Source organism: Calonectris borealis, chromosome Z, assembly GCF_964195595.1.
Source record: "Calonectris borealis chromosome Z, bCalBor7.hap1.2, whole genome shotgun sequence".
NCBI lineage: Eukaryota > Metazoa > Chordata > Aves > Procellariiformes > Procellariidae > Calonectris > Calonectris borealis.
In genome coordinates, this window is record NC_134352.1 from 58,416,358 (window position 1) to 58,442,951 (window position 26,594).

Below are 26,594 nucleotides of genomic sequence, written 5' to 3' on the forward strand. Positions count from 1 at the left end.
TGTCGCACAGTGGGACACACAACAAGCTCCTGGAAAGTGCTGGTTTAAAGCATGCTGGTTGAATTTAATTTCTTTTCTTTTTTTTCTCTCTGTGCTTGCAGGTCAGAAGATTCTTCACCACAGAAGTGATGTCTTAGAAACTGTAGTCCTGATCAATCCCTCAGATGAAGCAGTTAGTACTGAGGTAAGTCAGAAATACTTCATTGGATGTGTCATAAAAACTCCACTAAGTGGACAGGATGAAAGCAGTGAAAGAAATGTAGAGATTATTCTTAAATGTCAGTTACTGCCTTCCAGCATAGTGATTGACAAACACCAATACTGTCTTTCAGAGTCTTAGCAGACTAAGAGCAGGTCCTAACTGTGGATGAAAGGACATGTTAGGAGCAAATATCATGAAAAACATCAGCCATCCCTTGATTCTCTCCCTGGTTTCCCAGACTCCTGATAAAACATCAGAAGCATAGGACAGAAACACACGTCTGATCCCAGCACTTCTTTTCTCATAATGCACCAAATTCCCTCTTGATGAAGGGGAGGCAGCTGTGGTGAAACCGTATCTGGCTTTTTTCTGCTGCTCCATTGTTTGGTAGCTCTGGATGCCTATTTTACACATGGAAAAAGTGCCTGAAGGTGCCCTGAGATAAATTTAGATCTTTGAGAAGAATTACCAGCTATGTGATTGTGACTCTAGGTTGATCTATCTGTCCTTCAAAAAGCATGTGACATGATCAATGGACTCTGGAGAGTGCCCCAGAAGAGGACTGCCAATTCCTCGTGAACTCGCCAGAGTAGAGTCAAAGAACTGAGCGTGTAGCTCAAAGACAAAATTGACAAATTTAGCTAGTGAGACTGAAAGTTGAAAAAACAGGGATAATTGCATTGCTAGCCTGTGCTGGGAAGCACTGACATAGTACCATTTCTGTTGGGAAATGAAGCTGCTACAGCTTCACACTGTAGTACGTAGTGAAAAATCTATTTCATTACCAGCCTTAAGTGATATTAAACACCAACAGGAGGAAGGACTCTGAAACAAATGAAATTTCTGAAGTTGTAGAAGTTTAAATAAGTAAGTCACCTTAGTTAATGGCAGCTCATTCAGTAAAAAACTATGCGTGAAAATCTCTTACAGGGCATTAGAGGTACTTGGTAAGGAGCAAGGGGGATCAGCTGCATAGCAGCTCTTAATACACTCAGACATTCAGAGTCAAACGCTATATAAAGTGTGTGTGGGTGTGTGTGGAGGGGGGGAAGAGCCGAAGGAACTGCCAAAAGTAGGGAAATGCCGTTTCTGTCACTGTTGCTCGTCGTACCTTTGATGGATGACCACGTGGAAGAACACGGTCTGAGGTGCATTAATGACTTCTGAACCCTGGCTTTACTCCTTTAGCTTTGGAAGATGTTTGGCTAGGTTACTGTTAATTTCCTCTCGCTAGACTGTGGGAGGCAATCTTTTCTTCCCTTTCATCTTGCCAAACTGGTCACAGCCAGAAGTTACAAGCTGAGATTTACCTTGGCTGACTAAGGAAGACTCTGACTGGACACAAGCCAGAAAAAGACAATAAGAAAGAGGCAGGAGAATTAAATCAGTGGTTGGAATAGACATGCTCTGCCCATTATGGCAAATAGAAAACTCAGTTTCATATATCAAGAGATTTCCAAGATGCATCTGGGGAGACAGTGATATTCCATGGAACTCTGACTTCATCAGAAGAGGAACTTGAATCTATCCGTTCAGGGAAAACAAAGGAAAATATTATTAAAAGAAGTTCCTGCTAATCTGGCTGGTAATAGCCATACTGGTGGTAGTCTGAGCTTTTGCCCAAAGCTCCTGTCACGTTATGTCAAATGCCTCCCAGAAGAGAGAGGCTGAAAGGGAAAGAGACTGTAGTTGCCCAAAAAAACAAGTTTCTGAAACCCCCACGAACACTTACTTCTGCCTTAAGAAGACCCCACTCCATTGCTCTAACACTCCTGCGACTGTACCGTAAGTCTGGGAAGCCACTCATGTGCTGACACTTCTGCCTCTGTTCACACTCCATCTTTACCTCCATTTTGACTGAGGCTGCATCTTGCTGTTCATTTCCTTCAAACAATTTGGGGCTTCAACCAAGGGTAAAGCTGAACGGAATCATCACCTTGCAGTATTTCTTCTGAAATGGAGTGGTCCTGAAATCAGGGGACAAATTTCTGGCAGTCCGTCGGGAGGCCTTGGTTATACCCAGACACAGAATTTATGTGTCTCTTGAAGGTCTTCCATGTGTATTATACATTGTGCTCAGTTATCTACAAGCATTTATTTGCTTTTTTTCTTGCCATAGTTTGCTAGCTCTGCAGAACATATTTCGTCATCGATTAATAAAATAGGTTGAAAGGGAATTATGTGACAGTCACATATCAGTGATTCACAAGTCACGAAGTAATTTTGCTGTTGGAAAACCTGGTGAGTTTACACATAAGTTGGCAGACTGCCCAGCACTGCTGCCAGCAATGAGAGAAAACATAGAAGAGGAAGCCAGTTCTTTTATGTTTTTAATACAGCTAAAACAAACAAGATTTGAGCAATACAGATCAGCCAGCCAGCTGCACTTATCTATATTTTTGTCTGAAATAGAAATAGATACACTCGATCAGGCAAAGATATTGCTGAATTTATAATTATTTAGTGCAATTAATGACAGACCAGCATTAGTCCTGTGTTTAATTAAAGGCACTTTCTGCTGCTCATCATCAGGGTCACTTATTTAATAAAATAACAACGAAAATGCGGTAGAGTTGGGATCTTCTTTCGGATACATACTCTTCAGTGCCTCTTTTCTACTTGTACTGAACACGTGAGCAGAGATTCAGATCGAGCCTTCCTGGTTCAGCCTCCCTGGCATGAGCAGGAATTATTTAGAACAACTGATTGCCTAACAATCAATATAAAAATTTGAAAGAATAGCTTGCTAGGAGAGCTGAGGTGATTATGTCATCTCCATGGAGATGGAGCTTGGATGCAATATCATGTGGAGTTGTTCCAGTTGGACTCTGCTCATTTAGTTTAATATGGAGATAGCCTTGTTCTGGAATCACTATTCTGGTTTAACTTAATTCCTCCTTAAACAGAGGAATTAGTGCACTTGAAATTCATACCTCACCATAGGCTGAATTGATTTTTCAGTGTTGGACAAGACTTCTGAAGTGTTTGCAAAAAATTTACTCAACAGTACAGAATCTTATACAGGATTTGTTTAGTTTTGTTCTTAAATTTAAGTTGAATTCAGCCAACAGAAGTATACGGAATATATGGATTTCTCATAGCATGCAACTAAATCTCCCCCTGCGGGGGAAACAGGAATTACTAGTAGCTGTACTGAGGGGCAAATAAAGTAACAAGCATCTGCTTTAAAATAGTTAAGAGTTATTTCAGAATGCAGAAGAAGGTTATTTCTCAGTAGCAAGCTCATTTGTGCCATCAGGCATCCACTTAATTTACTGCTGTATATTGAAAAAGGTCTTGGGTTGGCACACTTTAAAAACTTAGAGTGTCCACAGTGACATTGTGAGATGTAAATGGTGCACGTGACTGTCTCCAAGTGCTTGAAGTTCAAGTTTATGATTGTGGTGAAGCAGAATCATTCCTTAACTTTCCAGACGATTCAGGTTACAACAGAATGACAATCTAAATATGACACTTCTATGTGTGATTTGTGGCTGTTACTTTTCAGTGATGTTTTTGCAACTGAATGGCAAGTAATGCTGTACTCCGGGAAAAGAAGAGCAGACTTCCAAAAACTGAGTCAACACTTCCAACACATGCAGTTGTCCCTCATTAGCACATGGGACACAGTTTGCCAAGGCTGTCCTGATACAGTGCTACTAAAATTCACCAGGAGTTATACAAGGAATATGTTTGTTCATTGAAAATACTATTTTTTCATTCAAATTTTGTTCTGTTGTGCTCCTTGCTCTTTTCTCCATGTCATTAGTTTGGTTTATTCATCAGACCTTCTCTCTAAGTGCTTCTTGTCCCTCCTTTTTTCCCTTTTGCACCTTTCTCATTGTCTTTTGTCAACAGCACTATAACTTGGTTATGTTTGAGTTTATAACTTGAGTCCTGGGAGACGCTGGTGCAAAATATGTTTTAAATTAGGAGAGATAAACTGCATGTTCTCAGCGGAATATAGAAACACATGGTAACTCCCATTATTGATGTATTTCTCTCCTTCACTCTAGGTGCGCTTAATGATCACAGACGCAGCAAGACACAAGCTCCTTGTGCTAACTGGACAGTGCTTTGAAAACACAGGAGAACTCATTCTTCAGTCAGGGTCCTTCTCCTTCCAGAACTTCATTGAGATCTTCACGGATCAAGAGGTGTGTTCAGAAAAGTGTCTTCCATACATTGTCATGTGATGGCAAAGGTTTTTAGAAGACTAAAAATGGCCCTCTGTGTTGTTAGAATTAGCATTGGCAGCCTGATGCTGACACTCTTTACTCTTCATTATAGGCCCTTTCAAAACATTTATTAATTTACTTTAGATTTTATGTAAAATGCTTAACAAAAGAAATAAATTTTAATTTGGGGAATTAAACTGTAACTTCCAGAACCAGAAAATCAAGGTCAATCCTTTTGACAATGGAAGGAGATAGTGCTGTGTTTAAAATATACAGGTTGTTTATCTAAGGTGCCCATACAAAGCAGTCAAATTGAACTTGACACCAGGTTCTTGCCTAGTGGCAGCTAAGTAATAGGTGACATTAAATAAGACAGAGGCTGTCTGTTGGAATAGGTGTAGATTTTTGCACCACCTACTTGCTTGGCTTCTTTATAGTAGTGTTTAAAATTTGGCCAGTGAAATCTGTAAATCTTGTGATTTTTACGTACCAATAAGTATGAAGTATAGCAATATTTAATGCCATTTGTTTCATGACTTGTTATTTTGCTGTCTTGCTTAATGTACTGTGTCTGAAAGCTCCCATAGGGCAGGAATCCATAGTAAACAAGCTGTCACACTTAATTTGGCTGCCGTGTAAAGTATAATAAATAAACTATATGGCTGCATCCCTAGGAATTTTGTTTCCAAAATTAATTAGGAGCATGTCAGTGGAGTGAGATTTGAAAGTTCAGCACTGAAAAAGCAAAGTTTGCCTGAGCTCCAGCGTGACCTTATTGTATCCATTTGATCCTATTCTCAAAGCCTCTTTGTTCAGCATATGGTTGTAGGGTTGGGGAAAGAGCTGGGTTCCTGTTCTCTCAAACATGCGTGATGCCTAAAACTCACTGGCAGTTCGCAGAGTTACTTTTCTATGAAAGTGCAAACCCAAGCTCCTTGAATCTCTGGCTAATTAGTGACACAGTTACTTTATCACTACATGCCACACTGGGGGCAAATCGTACCATTACCATTAGGAAGCTAAATTGTTGGCTGGAAAGTGGAGGGGTGGTGGTTGGCCATGAGTTACAGTCTCCGAGTGATTGCCGTAGTGGTGGGCGTACTCCCATGGGCTATGAGTAAGGCTCACTTGGCTCTGCGGCTGGCGGCAGGCTCTCCTGCCAGCCGGCATGGCTCTTTGAAAGTGTTGGCTTCCAGCTTATTTTTTCTGAAGCCTTGGGCTCTCACTGCTTCCACAAGATTTCACAAAAGCAAAGAAAGATCGCATTTGCCATACTGCAGTCTGTGTGTGCAAAATTTTTTAAAGGGTCCCATTACCGGGAAATTTTTAGGTGGTCTAGAAATTGGAAAAAAGGTTAGAAAAAAGGTCTAGATAAAAGTGGTTAGTGGTTTTCTAAGTGGTGATCAGAAGAAGGAATTCCTGTGCTGTCGTGACCCTGGTGGACTTGGCAGTGTTAGGTTTACTGTTGGACTCAATGATCGTAAGGATCTTTCTTTTCCAACCTAAATGACTCTATGATTCTATAAGCATGTAAAGTTTGATGAGTACTGTGTAGAGTTGGTGTTTCTGGCCTCTGCCCATTTTTACTTCACTGGACCAAACCTGAACTATGGTCAAGGAATGTGCTTACAAATAAGTAAATACGCTTTTGGGGGATACTCTTCTGAAGTCTAATTCGGAAATCGATCTCTAGCCTGCAGAACTCCCTGCAGGCAATGCCTAAAAGTGGTGTTTTCAACTTCTCCCATGCCAGAAGATTGAAGATGTCCCATTCCACTCTCTCTGCAACAACACCTAGCAGAGGAAAATCTTTCTTCTTACCTTTGTGGTCCAGGATAGGAAACAATTTTGTGTTTTCTCTGAGCAGCCAACTTGCTGTTTGCCTTCGCCAGCTGTGACACCTTTAAAACTTGAGGATCCCTCAACAGATGTCTCTCAGTGCTTGAAAAGACAATCAGGTTCACAGATACATTTCTTTGCTCCCAGAGTGACTTTGAATCCAGAGAAGAGAAGGAGTGGTTACATCTCTGTGCGTAAGCAGTGGAACTGTCGATATCTTGGTGTGACCATTTGAAGTGCAAATCCATTGAGGCCTTTTTCTGGGGCAATCCTGAACTTGCTATTCCTAACAGATATGATCCATCTCTGGAATAATTTTTCTCCAACTTTTCATTGGCCTGCGCTACCAGTGGCTTAACACTGTCTGCATTATGCATGCCAACTTTTAGAAGCAAAGAAAGTCAGAATTTAGGAGTATGAAGCAGAAATCCAAATATGGTATAATATAAACTGGAGAGGACTAACCCCAAACTCTGGCCCAATATATTCATTAGCCCAGTGTATTACCATGTGATTTTTTTATCTAGACAGAAAATTGGCCCTACATGAGAAAGCGTCTGTACTCAAGCTACCTCCCTACGTGTGCAACAGACTTGGACTTATTCATCCAGAGGAAGTGATCTTTTGATCACTTTTGAAGATACTTTTGCCTCTCCCTAATAATGTATTTTCAGCCCTGATCAGAGCCACAGCATAAGGACTACACTTGGGATCCTAAATCCATTTTAGAGCTGTGGTCTGTGCTGCCCCTCTTTTCTTATTTCTGCCATAAACAACAGGAATGGTTCTCTTATTTTCCTTACCTTTCATCCTTTTCAGCCCTTTCTTCTTTTATTTTGTTTTGCTTTGTTTTTTCCTTTGCTCCTTTTCAGACAAAGCCATGTCTGACATATGGGTGAGATTTATTTATGCTCCTGTCAAATGGTTTGGATACTCAGGCTGACAAAGGAAGACTGAAAATATTTATTTTCTGCTTTATTTAGGTATTGGTTGGGTTATTTTTCTTTGGATAACAGTCACTGCATCTTTGTTGAGTTTTATTTTTGGTAAATGCTGAAAATAAATTATGTAACACAAAAAAAGGAAGCGAGACATACACACAAGGAGGCCCAAAGAGATCTAATGCAAGCAAACATCATTAACTTTTTATATATTCATTTCTTCTGCTGATTCAGCTTGTGGTCCAAGACTTTCAAATTATTCAGCTGTAGCATAATCTATATCATCTTTATGAAAACTGTTTGTACAGCTTGAACTGATAACTGAGTCTCTGCAAAGAAGGTTGTGGTATTTTGCATGATGATGTGCTGGCATATTTTACACTGACATTTTATGTCTCAGTTACTTCTTTAAAGAAGAAGTTTACATAATTTGGTGGTCTCTTTGTTAAGAGCAAATAGAAATGGGCTACATTTAACCTAATTGTCAGTAAAAAAAAAAGTCAAATGAATGTACCTGTGAAACTGGGAGAAGGTATAAAATATGTCATACCTTTTCATGTTTGTTTGTCTACTAATCTGGGACGATAAAATAGCGGTTTTTAGTTCAGACTGGAACAGAACAACAGCTCTTCATACTATGGCATAGAACTTCTTGTTTTCTGTGCCTTTATTCCAGCAGCTTTTTGGTTTTGGTACTAGCATGTTATCAAATACTGTCAAAATCAAGGGAGTTATTCTAAATTTCAACTTTCGTGGTCCATGAGTTTAAAGTCAAAATAATGACAAGAGCATTTTTAACCCTAACACTTTTTCTCTGGCTCTTTAGCCCTATACCTCGTAGTCTCAGAAATACAAAACTTGTAGCTCTTTGCATTTCTGAAGCAATAACTCATTTCTTAGTGTCCTGGAAAAATCTCCTGCAGTCAGTCATGCTAATCTGGGAGCAGTGGAGGCTCTTCAGGAAGCCTGCAGAAAGAACTGCAATAACGATAGTGTGGTGAAATATATCCCATGAGAGAAGGTGTGAGGAAGGCGGCTGCCCCTGGGAGGATGCTGGCCTCCTCTGGGTTGCAGTTACTCTCTGCCTGTTAAGATGATGTGCTTTGACCCTGGATGGCTCCTCTGGATGGACTGGGGCAGCAGGGAGACTCATGAGCCAATGGTAGAGATAGTGGCAGCTCTGGCAGCGTTAGCCTCATAGTCCTCATACCCTCTCAATCGAAAAGCTCGTACCATTTTCCTATAAAGGATGGAGGAGGGAAAGGGGAACCTTGGGGTACTTATGTTCTGACATTAGTTGTCATTAAAAAATGAATTTACATGCATCTTCTTGTGTTTTTGTTTTACAATCCTAGATTGGTGAATTATTGAGCACCACTCACCCTGCCAACAAAGCCAGCCTAACTCTTTTCTGCCCTGAGGAAGGGGACTGGAAAAATTCCAACCTTGACAGACACAACCTGCAAGACTTTATTAACATTAAACTCAACTCAGCTTCCATATTGCCTGAAATGGAAGGACTCTCTGAATTCACAGAGTATCTGTCAGAATCAGTAGAAGTGCCATCCCCTTTTGACATTTTGGAACCTCCAACCTCAGGAGGCTTCTTGAAACTCTCCAAACCCTGCTGTTACATTTTCCCAGGGGGAAGAGGGGACTCTGCATTGTTTGCGGTGAATGGATTCAACATGCTTATCAATGGAGGATCCGAAAGAAAATCTTGCTTTTGGAAACTTATCCGGCACTTGGACAGGGTAGATTCCATCCTGCTCACTCACATCGGAGATGACAACCTGCCAGGAATCAATAGCATGCTTCAGCGAAAAATAGCCGAACTAGAAGAGGAACAGTCCCAAGGGTCTACTACAAACAGTGACTGGATGAAAAATTTGATCTCACCTGATTTAGGAGTTGTATTCCTTAATGTACCTGAGAACCTGAAGAACCTGGATCCTAATTTTAGAGTAAAAAGGAGTGTAGAAGAAGCTTGTTTTACTCTCCAGTATTTAAACAAATTGTCTATGAAACCAGAACCTCTTTTCAGAAATATGGGAAATACCATTGACCCCATCATTTTATTTCAGAAAATGGGAGTTGGCAAACTTGAGATGTATGTGCTTAATCCTGTCAAAAATAGCAAAGAAATGCAATATTTTATGCAGCAGTGGAGTGGTACTAACAAAGATAAAGCTGAATTCCTGCTACCAAATGGCCAAGAACTAGACATTCCATTATCCTACTTCACTTCTGTCTCGTCCCTGATTGTGTGGCATCCAGCTAATCCTGCAGAAAAGATAATCCGAGTTCTGTTTCCTGGAAACAGCACCCAATATAATATTCTAGAAGGACTAGAAAAACTCAAACACTTAGACTTCCTTAAACAACCAATGGTTACACAAAAAGACCTGACTGGGAACATTGCTAGTCCAGCTGTGAAACAAGCAAAGTTGAAACAACGAACAGACAGCAAGGAGAGTCTCAAGCCTGCTGCAAGGACACCACCAAGCAAGCCTGTCAGAAAAGAATCTAAAGAAGAAACACCGGAGCCTGCGAAGCCTAGTCCAGCACCGGAAAAGCCTCAGAAGTTGGAAAGCAAAGAAAAAGTTCCAGTTAAAAAAGAGAAACCAGCAAAGATGGAGACCAAACCTACAGTGGCGGAAAAAGACATAACAATTAAAGAAGAACAATTAGTAAAATCTGAAACTCCTGAAAAACAAACTACAGATGTAAAACCAAAAGTGTCAAAGGAGAAGCCAGTGAAAAAGGAAGTCAAAGCAAAACCTGAAGAAAAGAAAGAGGAAAAAGAAAAACCAAAGAAAGAGGTTTCTAAAAAAGAGGAGAAAACACCCATCAAAAAAGAAGAAAAACCCAAAAAAGAAGAGATCAAGAAAGATGTTAAAAAAGAGGTGAAAAAGGAAGAGAAGAAGGAAACTAAGAAGGAAGTAAAGAAAGAAGTTCCACCAAAGGAAGCTAAAAAAGAAGCTAAAAAAGAAGAGAAGAAGGAAATTAAGAAGGAAGAAAAAGAAGCCAAAAAGGACATCAAAAAGGTTCCTAAAGAAACAAAGAAGACAGCTGCTCCTTTGACTGAAGCCAAAAAGCCATCAGCAAAGCCTAAACCACAAAAGAAGGAGGAACCTGCTAAAAAAGAAGCAGTACCTGCTGGAAAGCCAAAGGAAAAAGGAAAAGTTAAGACTGTGAAGAAGGAGGTCAAAGTCAGTGGAGCACAAGCTGCTCTTGCAGCAGTTGGAGTCGCTGCCACGACAGTTGCAGCTGTAGCAGCTGCAGAAATTACAGCCAGTGGAAAGGAACTTGAAGCAGAGAGATCCCTTATGTCTTCACCAGAGGATTTAACAAAGGATTTTGAGGAATTAAAAGCTGAAGAAGTAGAAACAAAAAAAGAAACAAAACCTCAAGTTGCACTTATAGAGGATGAACTGAAACTCACTGGCACAGTACAAAAAGAGGCCTTTGAAGTACAGAAAGAAAAATTAGATAATGAAGGACCTGCTGAGTCCTCTGATGAAGGCATAACTACCACAGAGGCTGAGGGTGAGTGTGAACAGACACCTGAAGAATTGGAACCTGTGGAAAAGCACAGGGTTGATGACAATGAAAAGTTTGAAGATGAGGGAACTGGCTTGGAGGAATCATCTGAAGCAGGAGATTATGAAGAAAAGGCAGAGACAGAAGAAGCTGAAGAACGAGGTGAAGATGAGGAAGAAAAGACACCACTGGACACCACAAAACCATATATGGAGGAACCAAGAAAAATTGAAGAGACCTCAGAAGAAATAATGTCTGAAGCAGATGCTAACATTAAAGATGAAAAGTATATTGAAAAGGCAGATTATGAGGCATCAGATGAACGGGCTGAGGAAGACAGGGAAGAAGCGATAGAAAAAGCAGAAACTGAAGAGACTGAAGAAGATGAGGAAGACAAAGCAGAAGACATCAGAGATGAAGAGGAAACTGAAAAAATAGAAGCTGAAGAAGATTATGTGATGGCTGTGGTAGACAAAGCTGCAGAAGCTGGTGAAGTTGAAGATAAATATGGCCTACTCATAATTACACCAACAAAACGCTCAGAGCCTCAGTCTCCAGCAGTTGAACCAGCATCTTCTATCCATGATGAGACATTACCTGGTGGTTCAGAAAGTGAAGCCACTGTTTCTGATGAAGAAAATAGAGAAGATCAACCTGAGGAATTCACTGCTACTTCAGGTTACACACAGTCTACCATCGAAATATCCAGTGAACCAACTCCAATGGATGAAATGTCAACACCCCGGGATGTCATGAGTGATGAAACTAACAATGAGGAAAGCGAGTCACCCTCTCAGGAGTATGTGAACATTACCAAGTATGAGACGTCACTGTACTCTCAAGAGTTTGGCAGACCTAAAATTTCTCCATTTCCAGATGCTTTTAATGGATTATCTGAAGGATCTAAAACAGAGGCCACAGAAGGTAAAGACTATAATGCCTCAGCTTCCACCATTTCACCACCTTCTTCATTAGAGGAAGACAAATTCTGCAAATCTGCATTCCAAGATGTATACCGGCAAAAAGAAAGTGAAATGCAAGGCACTGCCAAATTAGAAATCAAAGAACCCTATCAAGAAGATCTTGGTGGAAAACATAGTCCCCCCAAGAGTCCAGCTGACAGTTTGTCCCCTCCATCACCTGTTGCCAAAACACCACTGAGTGAACGTAGTGTGAACTTTTCACTCACTCCCAATGAGATCAAGGTCTTGTCTGAGCCTGTCCCCATTGCTACATTGCCTAATGTACATCAAGAAGTTGCTGAAGAGCACTGTGCAAGCCCTGAAGATAAAACATTAGAAGTAGCATCTCCCTCACAGTCTGCTGCTGGTAGTGCTGGCCACACACCTTATTATCAGTCTCCCACTGATGAAAAGTCCAGTCAGCTTCCCTCTGAAACCAGTGAAAAGTCAACAGAAGCTCCTGTTAACTTTGAATTCAGTGAAGTCAAAGATGAGTCTGCAAAACCCAGAATAAGCCCTATGGATGAGCCTGTGCCAGATTCAGAATCTCCTATTGAAAAGGTTCTCTCACCTCTACGGAGTCCACCACTGATAGGTTCAGAGACCACTTATGATACATTTTTGAGTGCTGATTTAAAGTCTCCCACCAGAGGTTATGGAAGTCCTTCTGAAGGGAAACCTGAAAAAGAAAAATCACCTGTTCAGATGAGCCCAGCTTCTGAAGCCAGCTCTGTGGGCCTTTTCCAAGAAAAACAAGATGAAAAAAGCATTGAGTTTATGGTAATTAAGGAAGGCTTCAGCCTAGAAAGGAAAATGGAGGATACAGAACCCAGCAGCTCCCAATCTTCACTGGTCTTGGATGAGCGGAAGTTAGCAGGTGACCTCTCACCTACTCAAATAGATATCAGTCAGTTTGGTTCTTTAAAAGAAGATACTAAAATGTCAATTTCTGAAGGCACTGTTTCTGACAAGTCTGCAACTCCTGTGGATGAGGTTGTGGCAGAAGACACCTATTCCCATATAGAAGGAGTAGCTTCTGTCTCTACAGCATCTGTTGCTACTAGTTCATTTCCAGAACCAACTACTGATGATGTATCTCCTTCTTTGCATGCTGAGGTTGGATCTCCCCACTCTACCGAAGTTGATGATTCCCTTTCAGTGTCAGTTGTACAAACACCAACAACTTTTCAGGAAACAGAAATGTCTCCATCTAAGGAAGAGTGCCCAAGGCCCATGTCAATTTCTCCACCAGATTTCTCACCTAAAACCGCAAAATCAAGAACACCAGTGCATGATCACAGATCTCCTGAGCAATCAACCATGTCGGTAGAATTTGGTCAGGAGTCCCCTGAGCAGTCTTTAGCAATGGACTTTAGTAGGCAATCTCCGGAATATCCTACTGTAGGCACTAGTATACACCATATATCTGAAAATGGACCAACAGAAGTAGATTATAGCCCTTCAGATATACAGGAGCCTACTTTTGCACGGAAGATTTCCCCTGTGGAGCAGTCATCTTACTCTCAGGAGAAAGATATTTCAGAAATTATTTCAGTTTCTCAAATTGAAGCTTCATCCTCAACTTCTTCAGCTCATACACCTTCCCAGGTAACTTCACCACTGCCAGAGGAAACTTTTTCAGGTGTTGTTCCATCCAGAGATATGTCGCTACATTCTTCTTTTACCTCAGAAAAGGTTCAGAGCCTAGGAGAAAAGCTGTCACCAAAGTCTGACCTATCTCCATTAACTCCAAGGGAATCTTCTCCTCTGTACTCTCCTAGTTTTCCAGATTCACCTCCTGCCATCTCAGAAGCGGTGTCAGCTAGTCACACATCTTCGTTGTCACTGCAAGTGTCCTCTGTCAAAGCATTTGGCTACCAGCAACCCCTAACAAAGCACAGTCCAGAACCTTTACTCAGCCCAGAAAAAGAAGATTCAGAGAAAAGCAGCAGGTCACCAGAAGAACTTAGTTATTCTTATGAGGCCACAGAGAAAACTACTAGGTCACCAGAGGATATTAGCTACTCCTATGAGGCAGTTGGAAAATGTACTAGATCACCTCAGGCCACAGATTATTCCTATGAGACAACTGGGAAAACTACTAGGTCACCTGAGGCCACAGATTATTCCTATGAGATAATTGCGAAAAATATGAGGTCATCTGAGGCCACAGATTATTCTTGTGAGATGACAGGGAAAACCACCAGGTCACCAGGGGCCATGGATTATTCCTACGAGACAACAGGGAAAAGCAGTAGGTCACCTGGGGACACAATTTATTCCTATGAGACAACAGGGAAAACCACTAGGTCACCTGGGGACACAGTTTATTCCTATGAAACAACAGGGAAAACCACCAAATCACCTGAGGCCACGGAGTATTCCTATGAGACAATTGGGAAAACCACCAAATCACCTGAGGCCACAGATTATTCCTATGACACAATTGGGAAAGCTACCAGATCACCTGATACTATGGATTACTCCTATGAGACAACAGGGAAAACCACCAAGTCCCCAGAAGCCATTAGCTACGGCTATGAGACAACTGGGAGAACCACCAGGTCACCAGAGGCCATGTCTTACTCCTATGAGACCACTGGGAAAGTCTCCAGTTCACCTGAAGCCACAGATTACTCATTTGAGACAACTGGGAGGGCCACCAGGTCACATGAAACTACTAGCTATTCCTATGAAGCAAGTGCACATTTCAGTCCAGGAAAATCATTAGCGGAATCCCGTCAAGATGTTGACTTATGCCTCGTGTCCTCTTGCGAATATAAACATCCCAAAACTGAACTTTCACCCTCATTTATCAACCCAAACCCCCTTGAATGGTTTGCAAGTGAAGAACAGTCTCAAGATCCAGAGAAGCCATTAACTCAATCCGGGGGAGCTCAGCCGCCTTCTGGGGGAAAGCAGCAAGGGCGGCAGTGTGATGAAACCCCTCCCACGTCCGTGAGCGAGTCTGCCCCATCTCAGACTGATTCGGATGTTCCCCCAGAGACTGAGGAATGTCCTTCCATCACTGCAGATGCTAACATTGACTCGGAAGACGAGTCAGAAACCATTCCGACGGACAAGACAATTACGTACAAACACATTGACCCGCCGCCTGTCCCGCTGCAGGATCGCAGCCCTTCCCCTAGGCACCCTGATGTTTCCATGGTTGATCCAGAGGCTCTGCCTGTTGATCAGAATTTAGGTAAACCTTTGAAGAAGGACCTCAAAGAAAAGACAAAGACAAAAAAGCAGGGTACTAAGACCAAGTCGTCTTCTCCTGTTAAAAAAAGTGATGGTAAATCAAAACAAGTGGCTTCACCAAAGCCAGCTATAAAAGAATCTTTAGACAAAATTTCCAAAACAGCTTCTCCAAAAAAGAAGGAATCTGTGGAGAAGGCAACCAAAAATATCTCTAATCCAGAAGTAAAGTCTCGAGTGGAAGAGAAAGATAAGGACACCAAGAATGCAGCAAATACAACAACATCCAAGTCACCAAAGACTGCAACCACAGGTAAAGACAGACAGCAGTTCCCTAGTGTTAAGATTTTCTTAGTTGTTGCAGTGAAGTTAGTTTGCCTTTATATCAGCTGAGAATGTGGTTTGCTAATCTCCAAAGAAAGTCCAGATTTTAAATATAAATTCACCGTGTAAAGGCCACATTTAAATGCGTGAAATTCACTAATTGAACTTTTGTAATCTGAGAGACTTGATGTGTCAATTTGCTCAGAGAGTACATAAAATATAAAGAACTTAATACTAGCTGTCTAAACTGTTAACCAACTTACGGAATTAAAAATACCACTTTTGTAGGTGAAGTGAAATCAGTAGCAAAGTGAACCACTTTATTCATTGTAAGAAACAAGTAGGCACAATTCTCTTAACATTAATTAATGCAATTTAATATTGTGGAAGGCAAAGGTACTATCAGCCATTGAATGCTCTTATTACTTTGCTGGATTAATTTTAAATTTTAGTTTTAAAAAATTATAACAGTAGTAAGAGCACTTTCAGTGAACGAAGCATGTACATCACATAATCCAGTTAAAGTCTTATGCCATCAGTGATGACTAAGCATACAGAAAGTTAATGTCATTTTGAATGACTGTTGTGTATTCTAAGTAGTAATAAAATATGAATTAGATTACTGAAGGAGGCATTGTGCTAATCTGTTGTTTCCGGCAGATCTTGTTAGAGAGCGTTTGGGGGATAATTTGATTTTGCTGTTGTCAGGACTGATGTTCTGTTGAAAGCTTTTTTACAAGGAGCAGGTCTGGGGTTCAGTACAAACCAACCAGCACTCAACTGTCTCTAGCTTCCCCATTTTAAGTGGTCCACTGTTCCTTTCGTACACCATTGTTTGCATGTCTCTGTTAGTAGATGCATTTCAAAGCAGCAGAATAGTTCGTCACTCTGTACATTTCTCCAGCACTTTAGCTCTGGATGAGATTCTTCTTCCTTAAAGCATACTTCTCAGGTATACGCTACAGCAGAAGACAAGGCTCTATTTGATAATGACATTTAAGTGTAAAATATAATGTCTGATATTTTATCCAGTGTTGGTATCCACAATTCAGAAAGATATATCACAGATTTTATGATAAAAGATGATAAAAGATTTTGTAATATAACCAATAGCAAAAACTCTCTAATTCAGGAAATCTTACCATATCATTATGCTTATTTGGCATATTGCCCTATGATGAACGGCAGGACATGCTAGACAACTGTAATGGACTTTGCTGGCCTTACAGTATGTGACGCTAAATAGAGTGTGTTGCTCAGATAATTGTTTACTAAGCTTCATCCTCTGTAAGAACATGAGAAGGCTAATAGAACATAAATGGTGATCATCTGGATAAAATTACTGGTTGAATCCTGATTTTCAGTTCACAACATGATCCAGTGCATAGCAAAAGCCGCTTTTTTTTGGGTACTATTTTTAATGTGAGTGTTTAAACCTTGAACTTCCTTTTGACTGAACCTCTTCTTAGAACAAGTTCTATACTATGCACTTAGAACAAGTACTATACTATGTACAGCAGCAAAACCATGCTTCCCCCTACTTTTTGTGATAAGTGGCTAATTTGTGTGTGCAAATAAGGATCCAGCAGGCAAACAAACACTTGTTCTCAGTTCCCTGAAGTAATTCTCTGTCCTCCCAAGTTCCTCTTTGACCTCTTTCCGCTCACATGTAGTTGCTTCCTGATGTACCTGTAAGGCAGTCTGAGCATATCAACAGCTACCATGCCGTGCTATGTGCTGATACCCCAAATCTCAGGACTGCTTCAAATCTGCAAGGCTCCCTGTGTGAACCTAGGTTTTATAATCGTACATACCTGAGACTTTCGAAAAGCTGTACTTCTTAACCTGGAAAATAATACCACCATTTATTGAATGGTAATTCAGTAATCACAGCCCTGCATAGTAATTGTTAGATAATAGTAGTATATTACCGGAAAGGTTCAGTCAATTTTTGGTTATGTGGTAGTGAGTTTTTATTGTATTATATGGTTACAGTTATTCAGGTTTTTCCTCCCATTACAACTGTAATTGGGATACAAGAAAGCTGGAACATGTCATTAGATGTAGGAGGGTAATGCCATAATTGGACACATCTCACCTCAGCGGTTACAACAGTAATTAATAAATGCATGTTTTTAACCAGCCTGTGATATATTCTTTTGTTGTTTGATTTCCAAAGGACCCGGGAATATTAAGGTGGCAAAATCTACAGCAGTGCCTCCTGGACCTCCGGTGTATTTGGATCTGGTGTACATTCCCAACCACAGCAATAGCAAGAACGTCGACGTTGAGTTTTTCAAGAGGGTGCGGTCATCCTACTACGTGGTGAGCGGGAATGATTCTGCAGCCGAGGAGCCGAGCAGGGCTGTTCTGGACTCCCTGCTGGAAGGCAAGGCACAGTGGGAGAGTAACATGCAGGTAGGCTCTTCACTAATATCTCTACCTGGAAGTTTAACCTTCTCTGGGAAGCAACTATGGGAAGCTAGAGAGTGGATGGCGGCTGCTGGGGAATGGGATCGCCAGGCTGGGCACCTTGTTTCACTGATGATGTGAGAGGACACCAATGGAAGCTCAGAGCTGCACTGCACTCAGCTGCTCCCCCATTTCTGGCCCTTCTGACCTGTTCCTGGTGAATAAAACAGTCAGGAGCTGGTTTACAGGGCCATTTGGCTGTTTCATCTTGTTACTGTACAATATATGATCCAAGTTTGGAAACGTTGCGGTTTATAAGTAGGAAAGAAAAGTGAATGTTTCATGGTTTATATGGTAATCATGTACACTTGGAAACTTCACGTGCCTTTCCATCATAATCAATAAGTAAACGAAATATTTGGCCATAATCTGAAGACCTATCAGCGCAGACTACAGACTACTACTTCTCTGGAAAGCTGCATCTCAGTACCTTACAAAACCAAGGTTTTCTTTTGATGAACTACTTCTTTGCAGTCATTTTACCTTACCTACGTGTTTATTTATTTCCTTTTATCCATCCATTTTTTCAAGTATTTATTGCATAAAGATCCACTCTTTCCAAAAGGGAAACATACTTGTTGGCCGGGGCTTCTTACAAAGACATTTTTCTTATCAGCTGTTTCTGTCGTCGATTGCTCAGGACCTCTCCTGTTTTGTGTTGCAGGTGACCTTAATCCCAACCCATGACTCAGAAGTGATGAGGGAATGGTACCAAGAGACCCATGAGAAACAGCAGGACCTCAACATCATGGTTTTGGCAAGCAGCAGCACTGTTGTTATGCAAGATGAATCTTTTCCCGCATGCAAGATTGAACTGTAAGAATGAGACCATGCACCACAAGATTAAACTTTGTTTCCAGAAATTCTTCAGTTTGAAAACACCTTTTCTAAAAATTCAACCCATCTATTTCAACTGCTGAACTATATACCTGCCAAATGCTATACTGTGTCACAGTGATGCAAGTCACTAATATTTTTCAGTCTTTGCTGATTGCTAAGGGAAATTACAGTATTCCCATAGTAGGGTTCAAATTACTGTGAAAATACACATCCAGTTTCATCTCTGCTGAACGTTTGGAAACCATGCACTAGCAACCCCAACTGACTTCTGCCAGGTAGAGGCATTTGCCCTCTAAAGAAACACAAAGAGAGAGAAAGAGAGAGAGGGGTAGGAGGAGAAAGTAATAAATAATTAGATCTGCATTAGTCTCATGGCAATAGATGTATCGCTTACTGCAGTCTGCTTATGCTCTCACATGAAAAGAAAGTTTTAAATTTGTATCAATCATCTGAGCTATCGCAAGGGGGATCCTTTTTTTACAGAATTAAGTTAGCTGGAAAATAAAAAGAAACAGAACGTGGCTAGGAAGGGACGTACAACCTAAATGCTCATCAGCAGTTTTCTACTTTAATTTGAACTCTGCATACTGACATACAATAACAATCATAGGCCAAATATGCACGTAGTCTGCACCCCATCCAGAAGTCTAAAACCTTTCTTTCAACATTCAGAATTGTTGGGCTAAGGCATGCTCCCAGTGAAAGTCCACTCACTCCAGCCAGAACTGACCAGTCCACATGCTTGAACACCCATGTCCACTGTCGATTAACTGAAGCAAAATACCAAAGCGGTCGGGAGTACATACAGTAGACAATTTGCCTTAGAAAGAGACTTGAATGTACAAAGAAACTTGATGCACTTATTTTTTAATGTTGAGACAGCAAATTTATAAAACATCTGTGTAGGATCATAGTTACACCAGTAAGGAAATGTGAGTGTGCATGTGTGGTACTAGAAACCTATCTGACTGGTCAGACGGCTTGGTGCTATGAATTACGTATGTTAGTTATGTGAACGCTTCATTGATGCACCTGGACAGCTCAACAAGGCAAGATGAGCATTTTTTTGAAAGCTTCTTTTGTACTGTGGAAGCAAGATTGAAGTGGTGTCCAGTATCAAAGTTACAAACATAGTGAAACATTCAGAATGATGAAAAAGGTTACCTGCGAGCCTGTACAGTATTCAACCTTCCTTTGTCTTACCTTATTTTATTTGTTTAATTTAAGAGTGAATATGGGAACAAATGTACAGAAACCTTTTTTTTAGTGCTGTGTGAACTTTTAATAGATGAATTTTTAACAAACGTTTTCATTTACAGGAAAACGCAAAGAAAATTTTTTCAGGTGAAGGCAATTTTTTTAGTAGTTTTGTAAGATAAATGAATAATGGTGTTTAAGGTTCTAGTGAGAATGGATATTGAGGTAAAATTTATTGAAAATGGTCAAATGCCAATACCTTTTGGGGGGGGGGGGCACCCTGGTGGTAAAATTAATCTATTGATGATGATGGAAAATGGAATTTGAAAAGTTGATTGCCTAATACTTACAAGGGTGTAACTTACATTCTCAACCCTCACAGGATCTTGAAAAAAAATAGAATAAGCAATAAGCTAAAATAAGTAACTCTTTTTCCTTTCCTTTTTCCTTTCCTTTCCTTTCCTTTTTCCTTTCCTTTCCTTTCCTTTCCTTTCCTTTCCTTTCCTTTCCTTTCCTTTCCTTTCCTTTCCTTTCCTTTCCTTTCCTTTCCTTTCCTTTCCTTTCCTTTCCTTTCCTTTCCTTTCCTTTCCTTTCCTTTCCTTTCCTTTCCTTTCCTTTTTTCTTCTTCTTTCCTTTCTTCTTCTTTCCTTTCTTCTTCTTTCCTCTTTCCTCCTCTCATTTCCTCTTCTTTTACTCTTCCTCTTCCTTTCTTCTTCCTTTCCTCTTCCTTGCCTTGCCTCTTCTTTTACTCTTCTTTTACTCCTCCTTTCCTTTCCTCTTTCCTCTCCCCCTTCCTTTCCTTCTCTAGACTGCTTGCAGAGGAACAGCATCACTGTTCTGTGATTTAAGATAGTTCGGATTTTTTACTGTCAGAAGTTTTACCCCAATTAAAAAAATCTCGTGACATTGTAGAAGGTTTGGAAATCTGAATTTAAAGAAGGTGTAAAGGCCTCCAGAATGGGGATATGTGCTGGTCTGTATGATTCACCATTATGGCTGGTACTAAGTTTCACAATGTAGTGAACTATGACCTCATTTTATTTTCTTTACTTATAATTTATTTCAATTTTACATTGTTAGGATATTTTTGTTTAATAGGTATATGTTTGCACTTCTAATTTTTATGAGGGTTTTTTTTATACTGCTTTAGGGTCCTTTAAATGTGGGCTCCTGAGGCCCATTTAATGCTGTGAATTACTGTTTGTCAGTTGTTGGGGGTTTTGATTTATTTTTAATGTCTTCTCTCTTTTTAGGTATCTCTAGCAATGCCGTTTTATTTATTGCTATACCTTTTAAGTCGTTAAGAATAACTCAGAATGACTATGGCACAAAAGGCAGATGGAAATGTATTGTGAAAACAAGCATGTTTGCTGGGCTCATAATCATTCACTTAAAATTGCTTTTGTAATACATAGTCTACAAAGTTATAGGCAAAATGTTTGGTAGGATAGTTGTACTATTTCTACAATTCTTTCTGCTTTGTCTACTTTCTTATATAGGTCAGATTTCAAACTTTTTGAGTGGGTGGGAACAGATTTTCTGATTTTCTGACAATATCTGAAATGGTTTGTGTCTCTTCTTTAGTAGAAAATCTGTTTTAAGTACAGCAGTGGTCCTGAGATTAATCTCACTTATGCCACTTACTCCTGTGAATCAGGAGCAATTTCACTACAGTCAGGGAAGTTATAGTCATTTGGTCCTACTGTAAATGAAATTGGAATCAAGCCTTAAGTCTCCCCAAGCAAGTTTGTGATGGCTCAAGCATTTGTTTTACTTTTAAAATAATAATAATAATTAGGCGGTTACAGCTGATCTTAAAAGGTACATTCGCTTTTTTGCTGCTACAAGAATACTAAAACCCTGGTCTGGCTATTCTGAAGTACTGTAATGCCTGTTCCGTCCATTCCCTTTCAAATGGCAGCGGCGCCTGGGTGCAACACAGCGATGAACTCCTCCATTAGCTCCTCTTGCCCTTAATGTCTTTCCTGCCTGTGGAACTAATCTAACTGTGCTAGTCCTAGTACTACACAATTAGTTTAGTGTAACAGTCATCAAAATGTACCATGTACATTAACGATGAGTGCTGTTGATCAGCATAGATTTCTAGGAGCATGGTTTGTTATTGATTACTCTAATAATAAAGATTCAATATCTGAGTGTAAAGGACACTCCACTTAACTGATGGTATTACCCATAACAGCATCCCCAGTCATGATCTTTATGCTATTATTATACTGCTTCATGTAATTCCATGAAGAATTATCTTTGGAGATCCCACCCCACTCCTGAACTCGGACAGGGCCTCTCTTGCATGCCTTTTCAAAGTCCTGTGGTGGGCCTGACTTTATTGACCTCTATTTTCACCCCATCTTTCATAGAAATCACTTTTGATTTTTTTTTACTTACTTTACATACTGTGGTGAATGGAGATAACTGTGTATATGAATGTTTTTTTTTTTTAATTGTCTACGATAGCTTACGTATTTTAGGAGAGTTCCAGTACTCATTTACTAAGATTTAATCAATTTGTTAATTGAATTTTCAATCCCTCCCACCACAAGCAAGTCAGCTCCAAAGAGCACTTACTGTGCATTTGGGACATTTCTGTCATACGCTTCTCTTTGTTCAACTATCGCCAGAGGTTCTTGCTCAGTAATGATGTTTTGAGAGAAATAGTAATTTTGTTGGTCTGGATTTATTAGAAAAGGAAAAAGTATAATGTTTACACTTGAAAGAAACTGTAAGCTTTCATCTTTTCACTTAATAATTGAACAAAACACTAAAAGCAACTAGGGGTAAGCATTTCTTAGAATGCAATTATATTATTCACCTGGTTTAAAAATGTTTGCTATTTAAAATAAAAAAAGAAAAAAAGTCTCTTTGTTGTGACTTTACAAAAAACCTAAAAAAATTAAGTAACTAAATAAAATAATGGCATAAAAATATAGAAAGAATAAAAAAGAAGAATTAAAAAAGCAGCTTCTCCGCATTAGACTAGCTAGGAGCTCCAGATGGCAGGAGCTACCTCTTCAAGACTGGGCTGTAATCACAACTGTAAAAGAGGAAACCTGAAATATGCTTTCACGCATTTGCATGCAGCCATTATCTTCCAAACTATGGAAAGAAACAGTCTTGTTGCTGGCTGAGAAGCACCTCACACACCTCCTCTCTCTTGTTCTGAATGGTGTTTGTGTCAGTCTGCAGCTGTGTATGGTATTATGTCTTATAATCCTGCATCACTTCTATTCTATCCAGTCATATCTAATGTAGAAAATTAGTTTCCAGTGAAAGTAATATGTAGTGCTTTTATGATATTTGTGTGCAATATCCCCTCTTCCATTGAGGATATTTGATGTAAAGGAAACAAACTCAGTTCCACAATAAAATACAAAAGTGGTAAAGTGGTGTTGACATGTTTCTTGTCTTTGTGTATGTATGTATTTTTAAGTTTTCCCTTTCCTTCAATCATGATTACCTACTATATGGTTTTTTTCTCAAAAGGTCAATGATTATTTAAATGCTAGGTAAGAACCAATCTCTATTGAGAAATTGGAAAATAAATGCGGAAGATTACTTTTACCTCTTGTAAAACATTACCATGATGTACCATGACATGACTTCTTTTTGTTGTTCTCATTTCTGTATCCCTCAGCAGCATGAGAAAACACCTCATTTTCAGTAAGTACACGTTCAAGGGGCTGTGTCAAAGATTATGCCAAAGTTACATCAAACTGAGCCCACCCTGGTTTGGAAAAGAGGTCTTTGTTCCAAAGTTGTTCCAGTTTAACAAGAGTGCGCAGCTTGCCTCCAGTGGACATGGACCCTTCCCGACCACCGCTGCCCAGTAATCCTGGTGAGAGGTGATGGAGCATTTGGGGAAGCTGGGCTCTCAGTTTAGTTTTTTACTTCATAAACATCAGACTTTTCCTCTACTCCTGTTAAAAGGATGCTGTAAGTTAGGCTTTCTGCCTTTGTAGTTTTGCTTGCTGCTGCAATGCCTGACGTGGCGAGGTGCAGCAGTCAATGCTTACGTTTTTTAGCTCAGGGAGATGGTAATGACATGAAAGCAGGTAAAGGCTGGGGCAGCAGGGAGCAAGAGGTGCTCGCCCCAAGGAGAAGCAGTGGCCCTGCAGGATTTCCTTCACCCTCAGACAGCAGTCTTTTTTTGTGGGCCTTATCCGCCTCCAACATCTAAGGTTTCATTTCTAACTTCTAATGACATTAATAAGAAATACTCTGCTTGGCTTGAATTGGGCTGAGCATGGTGAAGTAGCGAAAAATGAAGACCAGATGAGGGGAGTCAACTGCTGCAAATCTTGTATCTCAAGTATAATCCTGCATATGTCCATGTCAAGCTGTCAATTTTTTGAGCTGTTGTGGTAGAGTAGCCTGATGCTACTGAAAATATATTAAAATGACTGTGCAAAGCAGACCAGGTCAGGCTTCAACCCCAATTACTCACCTGCAGTTGCAGGGTGAAGTTCTGGATTTGCGCAGTGGGACCACCCATGGTACCTGTGGATAGGGGCAGGCCAGCCTGGTCTATAGCGTTTGGCTTGTTGCTTCCAGGTGCCAAATGAAAGCTCCTTTCTTCAACACAGGCTGCTGAGGAGGAGAAATTTTATTTCCACTAGTGGTGTTAATGAACAAATTCAATCAGCTTATTAAGTATTTCAGATGGCATGGGAAAATGATAGTCCCTTAGATCTTTTTGGTCTATCTAAAATGAGGGATCTGTCTGTGGCATCCTAGACCTGGAGACTGTTTAATACTGATTTCTAGTGTTCTGTGACCGGGAGGAAAGTGTAGCTTTTCATGGTTCCTAGGATGGGGTGAAAAGAGGTGTCCAGGGGTCTCTTGAGTAATAGCCATGGTGACACATCACAGATCCAGCTAATTCACAGCATTGCAGCAAAGATCCTTGGCTTCCTAGAGGGTGTCTCTGAGCACGTGCTACTTTGGCTACATGATTATTGCCCATGTCCTTCACTCAGCGAACAGTTTTTGACCAGTGCCTACTGCTGTGGTCCCTACTTTCATCTCCCACAGACACGACCAGTCCACACTAGCCTGAAACCCCCAGGGCATTGTCCTCTGTTGTGCTGCCTGTGCTTTCTTCAGATTCAGCCCAAAACCACCAGAGCCTGAGTAATGCTGCGTGTCCTCCACTTGCCAGGGGATTTGCTGGTTTTTGACTGCACACTCAGCATCATTTCCACCAGAAATTAAATACTGAGGAGAACTAAAAAACTAAACCAGCAGGCACTGTATTCTGCATGAGCTCTGTTCACTGGTTCTCACCGATCCTTACCCCTTGATGTAGCTGCTTCTCTGCATTACCTGCCCCAGTGTGAATAGCTGGCAAGGCGGGGGTGGAGGTTGACTCTGCATCTGCTGCCAGCTTCACTGCCAAAAAAATTGCATATGCCATGATTTACACATCATACTGCAGCTCAGCCCATTCCTGTGCTTGTGAATTACACAGAGAAGATAAGTGAAATAGATGGAACTTACGTCTAATACAAACAAAGCTAAATATACATAACAACGTCTATATACACCGAGGTTACACCCTGTATACCTGTTAAGGTCCAGAAATTAATTTTGACTGAGCTTTTACAAACCTCATGTTATCTCAGCCTAGCTGTGTTACTTTCTTAGCTTAAAGAGTTGAAGGTAAACTGAACCACAGAGCCACTTGAGTACTTAACATGAACCCCCCCAGAGTGAAAGTAATATTTCCAGGAAGAGTTTACAGTTCCCAAGATGTGATTATACCAGCAGTTACCATGTGTAAGGACCAGAAGAGGCTTGAAAGTTTCTTTCCCGGTTTATTTAAGGGAGGAATTGTCAGAATTTGCAATAAACAAGATATATTGAAAGCTAAATTTTGTCCTGATAATCTAATGGGCTTGTCAATGGGGCACTAATGCTATTTCTGTGCCTGGGGCATCTGCAATTTAGAATGAGTTGAGTGGACTTGAGTTTATCAGAAAGGTTTAAGAGCAGCAACAGAGTTAGTACTATGCAATTGCTAGCTGAGTTCTGAGACAACTTTGTGATTACTGAAAGATATTTCCATGGGGAGACTGACCCAGAGTAGATGGCACAGTTTTCTATCACATGTTTAGTATCTTAAGTTACTCTTGAATTAATGTTTTGTCACTAATTCTTGACCTATACTGCATTCTCCACAGTTTTATTTTGAAAGAGTCACTATCCCAAGTTCAAGTTGTTTGTCACTTATGTCAACCATAGTTTCTCTTCTACAATTGAAGAGCCTTGTCATCACCTCACATTTCCCATCATTAAGTTTCTGGGAAGGTAAATGTAACTCTACTTCCCACAGATGTGCTCAAATACTCACTAGAAATACATTTTGCAAGGTTCAATTGTTTCTACATAAACAGCCCCAGCAAACCCAGTAGCAGTACTTGCAGAATCGGATGCTGTTCAGTGGACCACATCTTGCATCCTTCAAAGACAACGGTGCAATTCCTTTTTGTAACTATGACTCCACCCCCCTGAGGAGGTGGGAGAAGAGAGGATGCTTGCTAACCTCTGCCCCGGCCTGTCTCAGCGGCACAGTGATGGCTGCTTAGGTCAGACACCCCCTTGCACCAGCCAACCTTCATCGGCAGCTGGGGTAGGTCATCATCCTGGTCCCACAATTTTAGGGTGGCCAGAGAGCCTTGGGACACACAGGCGAGAAGCTGGGACAGGCCACTGGGACAGGCAGGTGCTTGAAGCTGTGGGAAGGGGCTCCATATCAGCTCTGTGTGTAGGACATAGAGTCTGACTGGGTCTGAGAGCACCTAGTAACCTTATCTTGGCAAGGTCGGCTGTTACCATAAATAGGGCCCATCTGTGCAAGGCTTCAGGCAACATTTATTTG

The 26,594-nt window shown here is 40.6% G+C and overlaps 1 protein-coding gene across 1 annotated transcript in view; it reads left to right on the forward strand.

Moving 5' to 3' along the window:
* Window positions 1-23,100, forward strand: part of MAP1B (microtubule associated protein 1B) — a 75,424-nt gene extending 52,324 nt beyond the window's left edge. Inside the window, exons 3-7 of the mRNA XM_075136471.1 lie at window positions 102-184; window positions 4,219-4,359; window positions 8,516-15,179; window positions 17,370-17,608; window positions 18,327-23,100. Of these exons, the coding sequence (XP_074992572.1) occupies window positions 102-184; window positions 4,219-4,359; window positions 8,516-15,179; window positions 17,370-17,608; window positions 18,327-18,482 (7,283 nt within the window). The 3' untranslated portion in view covers window positions 18,483-23,100. The remainder of the gene's footprint in view (window positions 1-101; window positions 185-4,218; window positions 4,360-8,515; window positions 15,180-17,369; window positions 17,609-18,326) is intronic.
* Window positions 23,101-26,594: the final 3,494 nt, after the last annotated feature.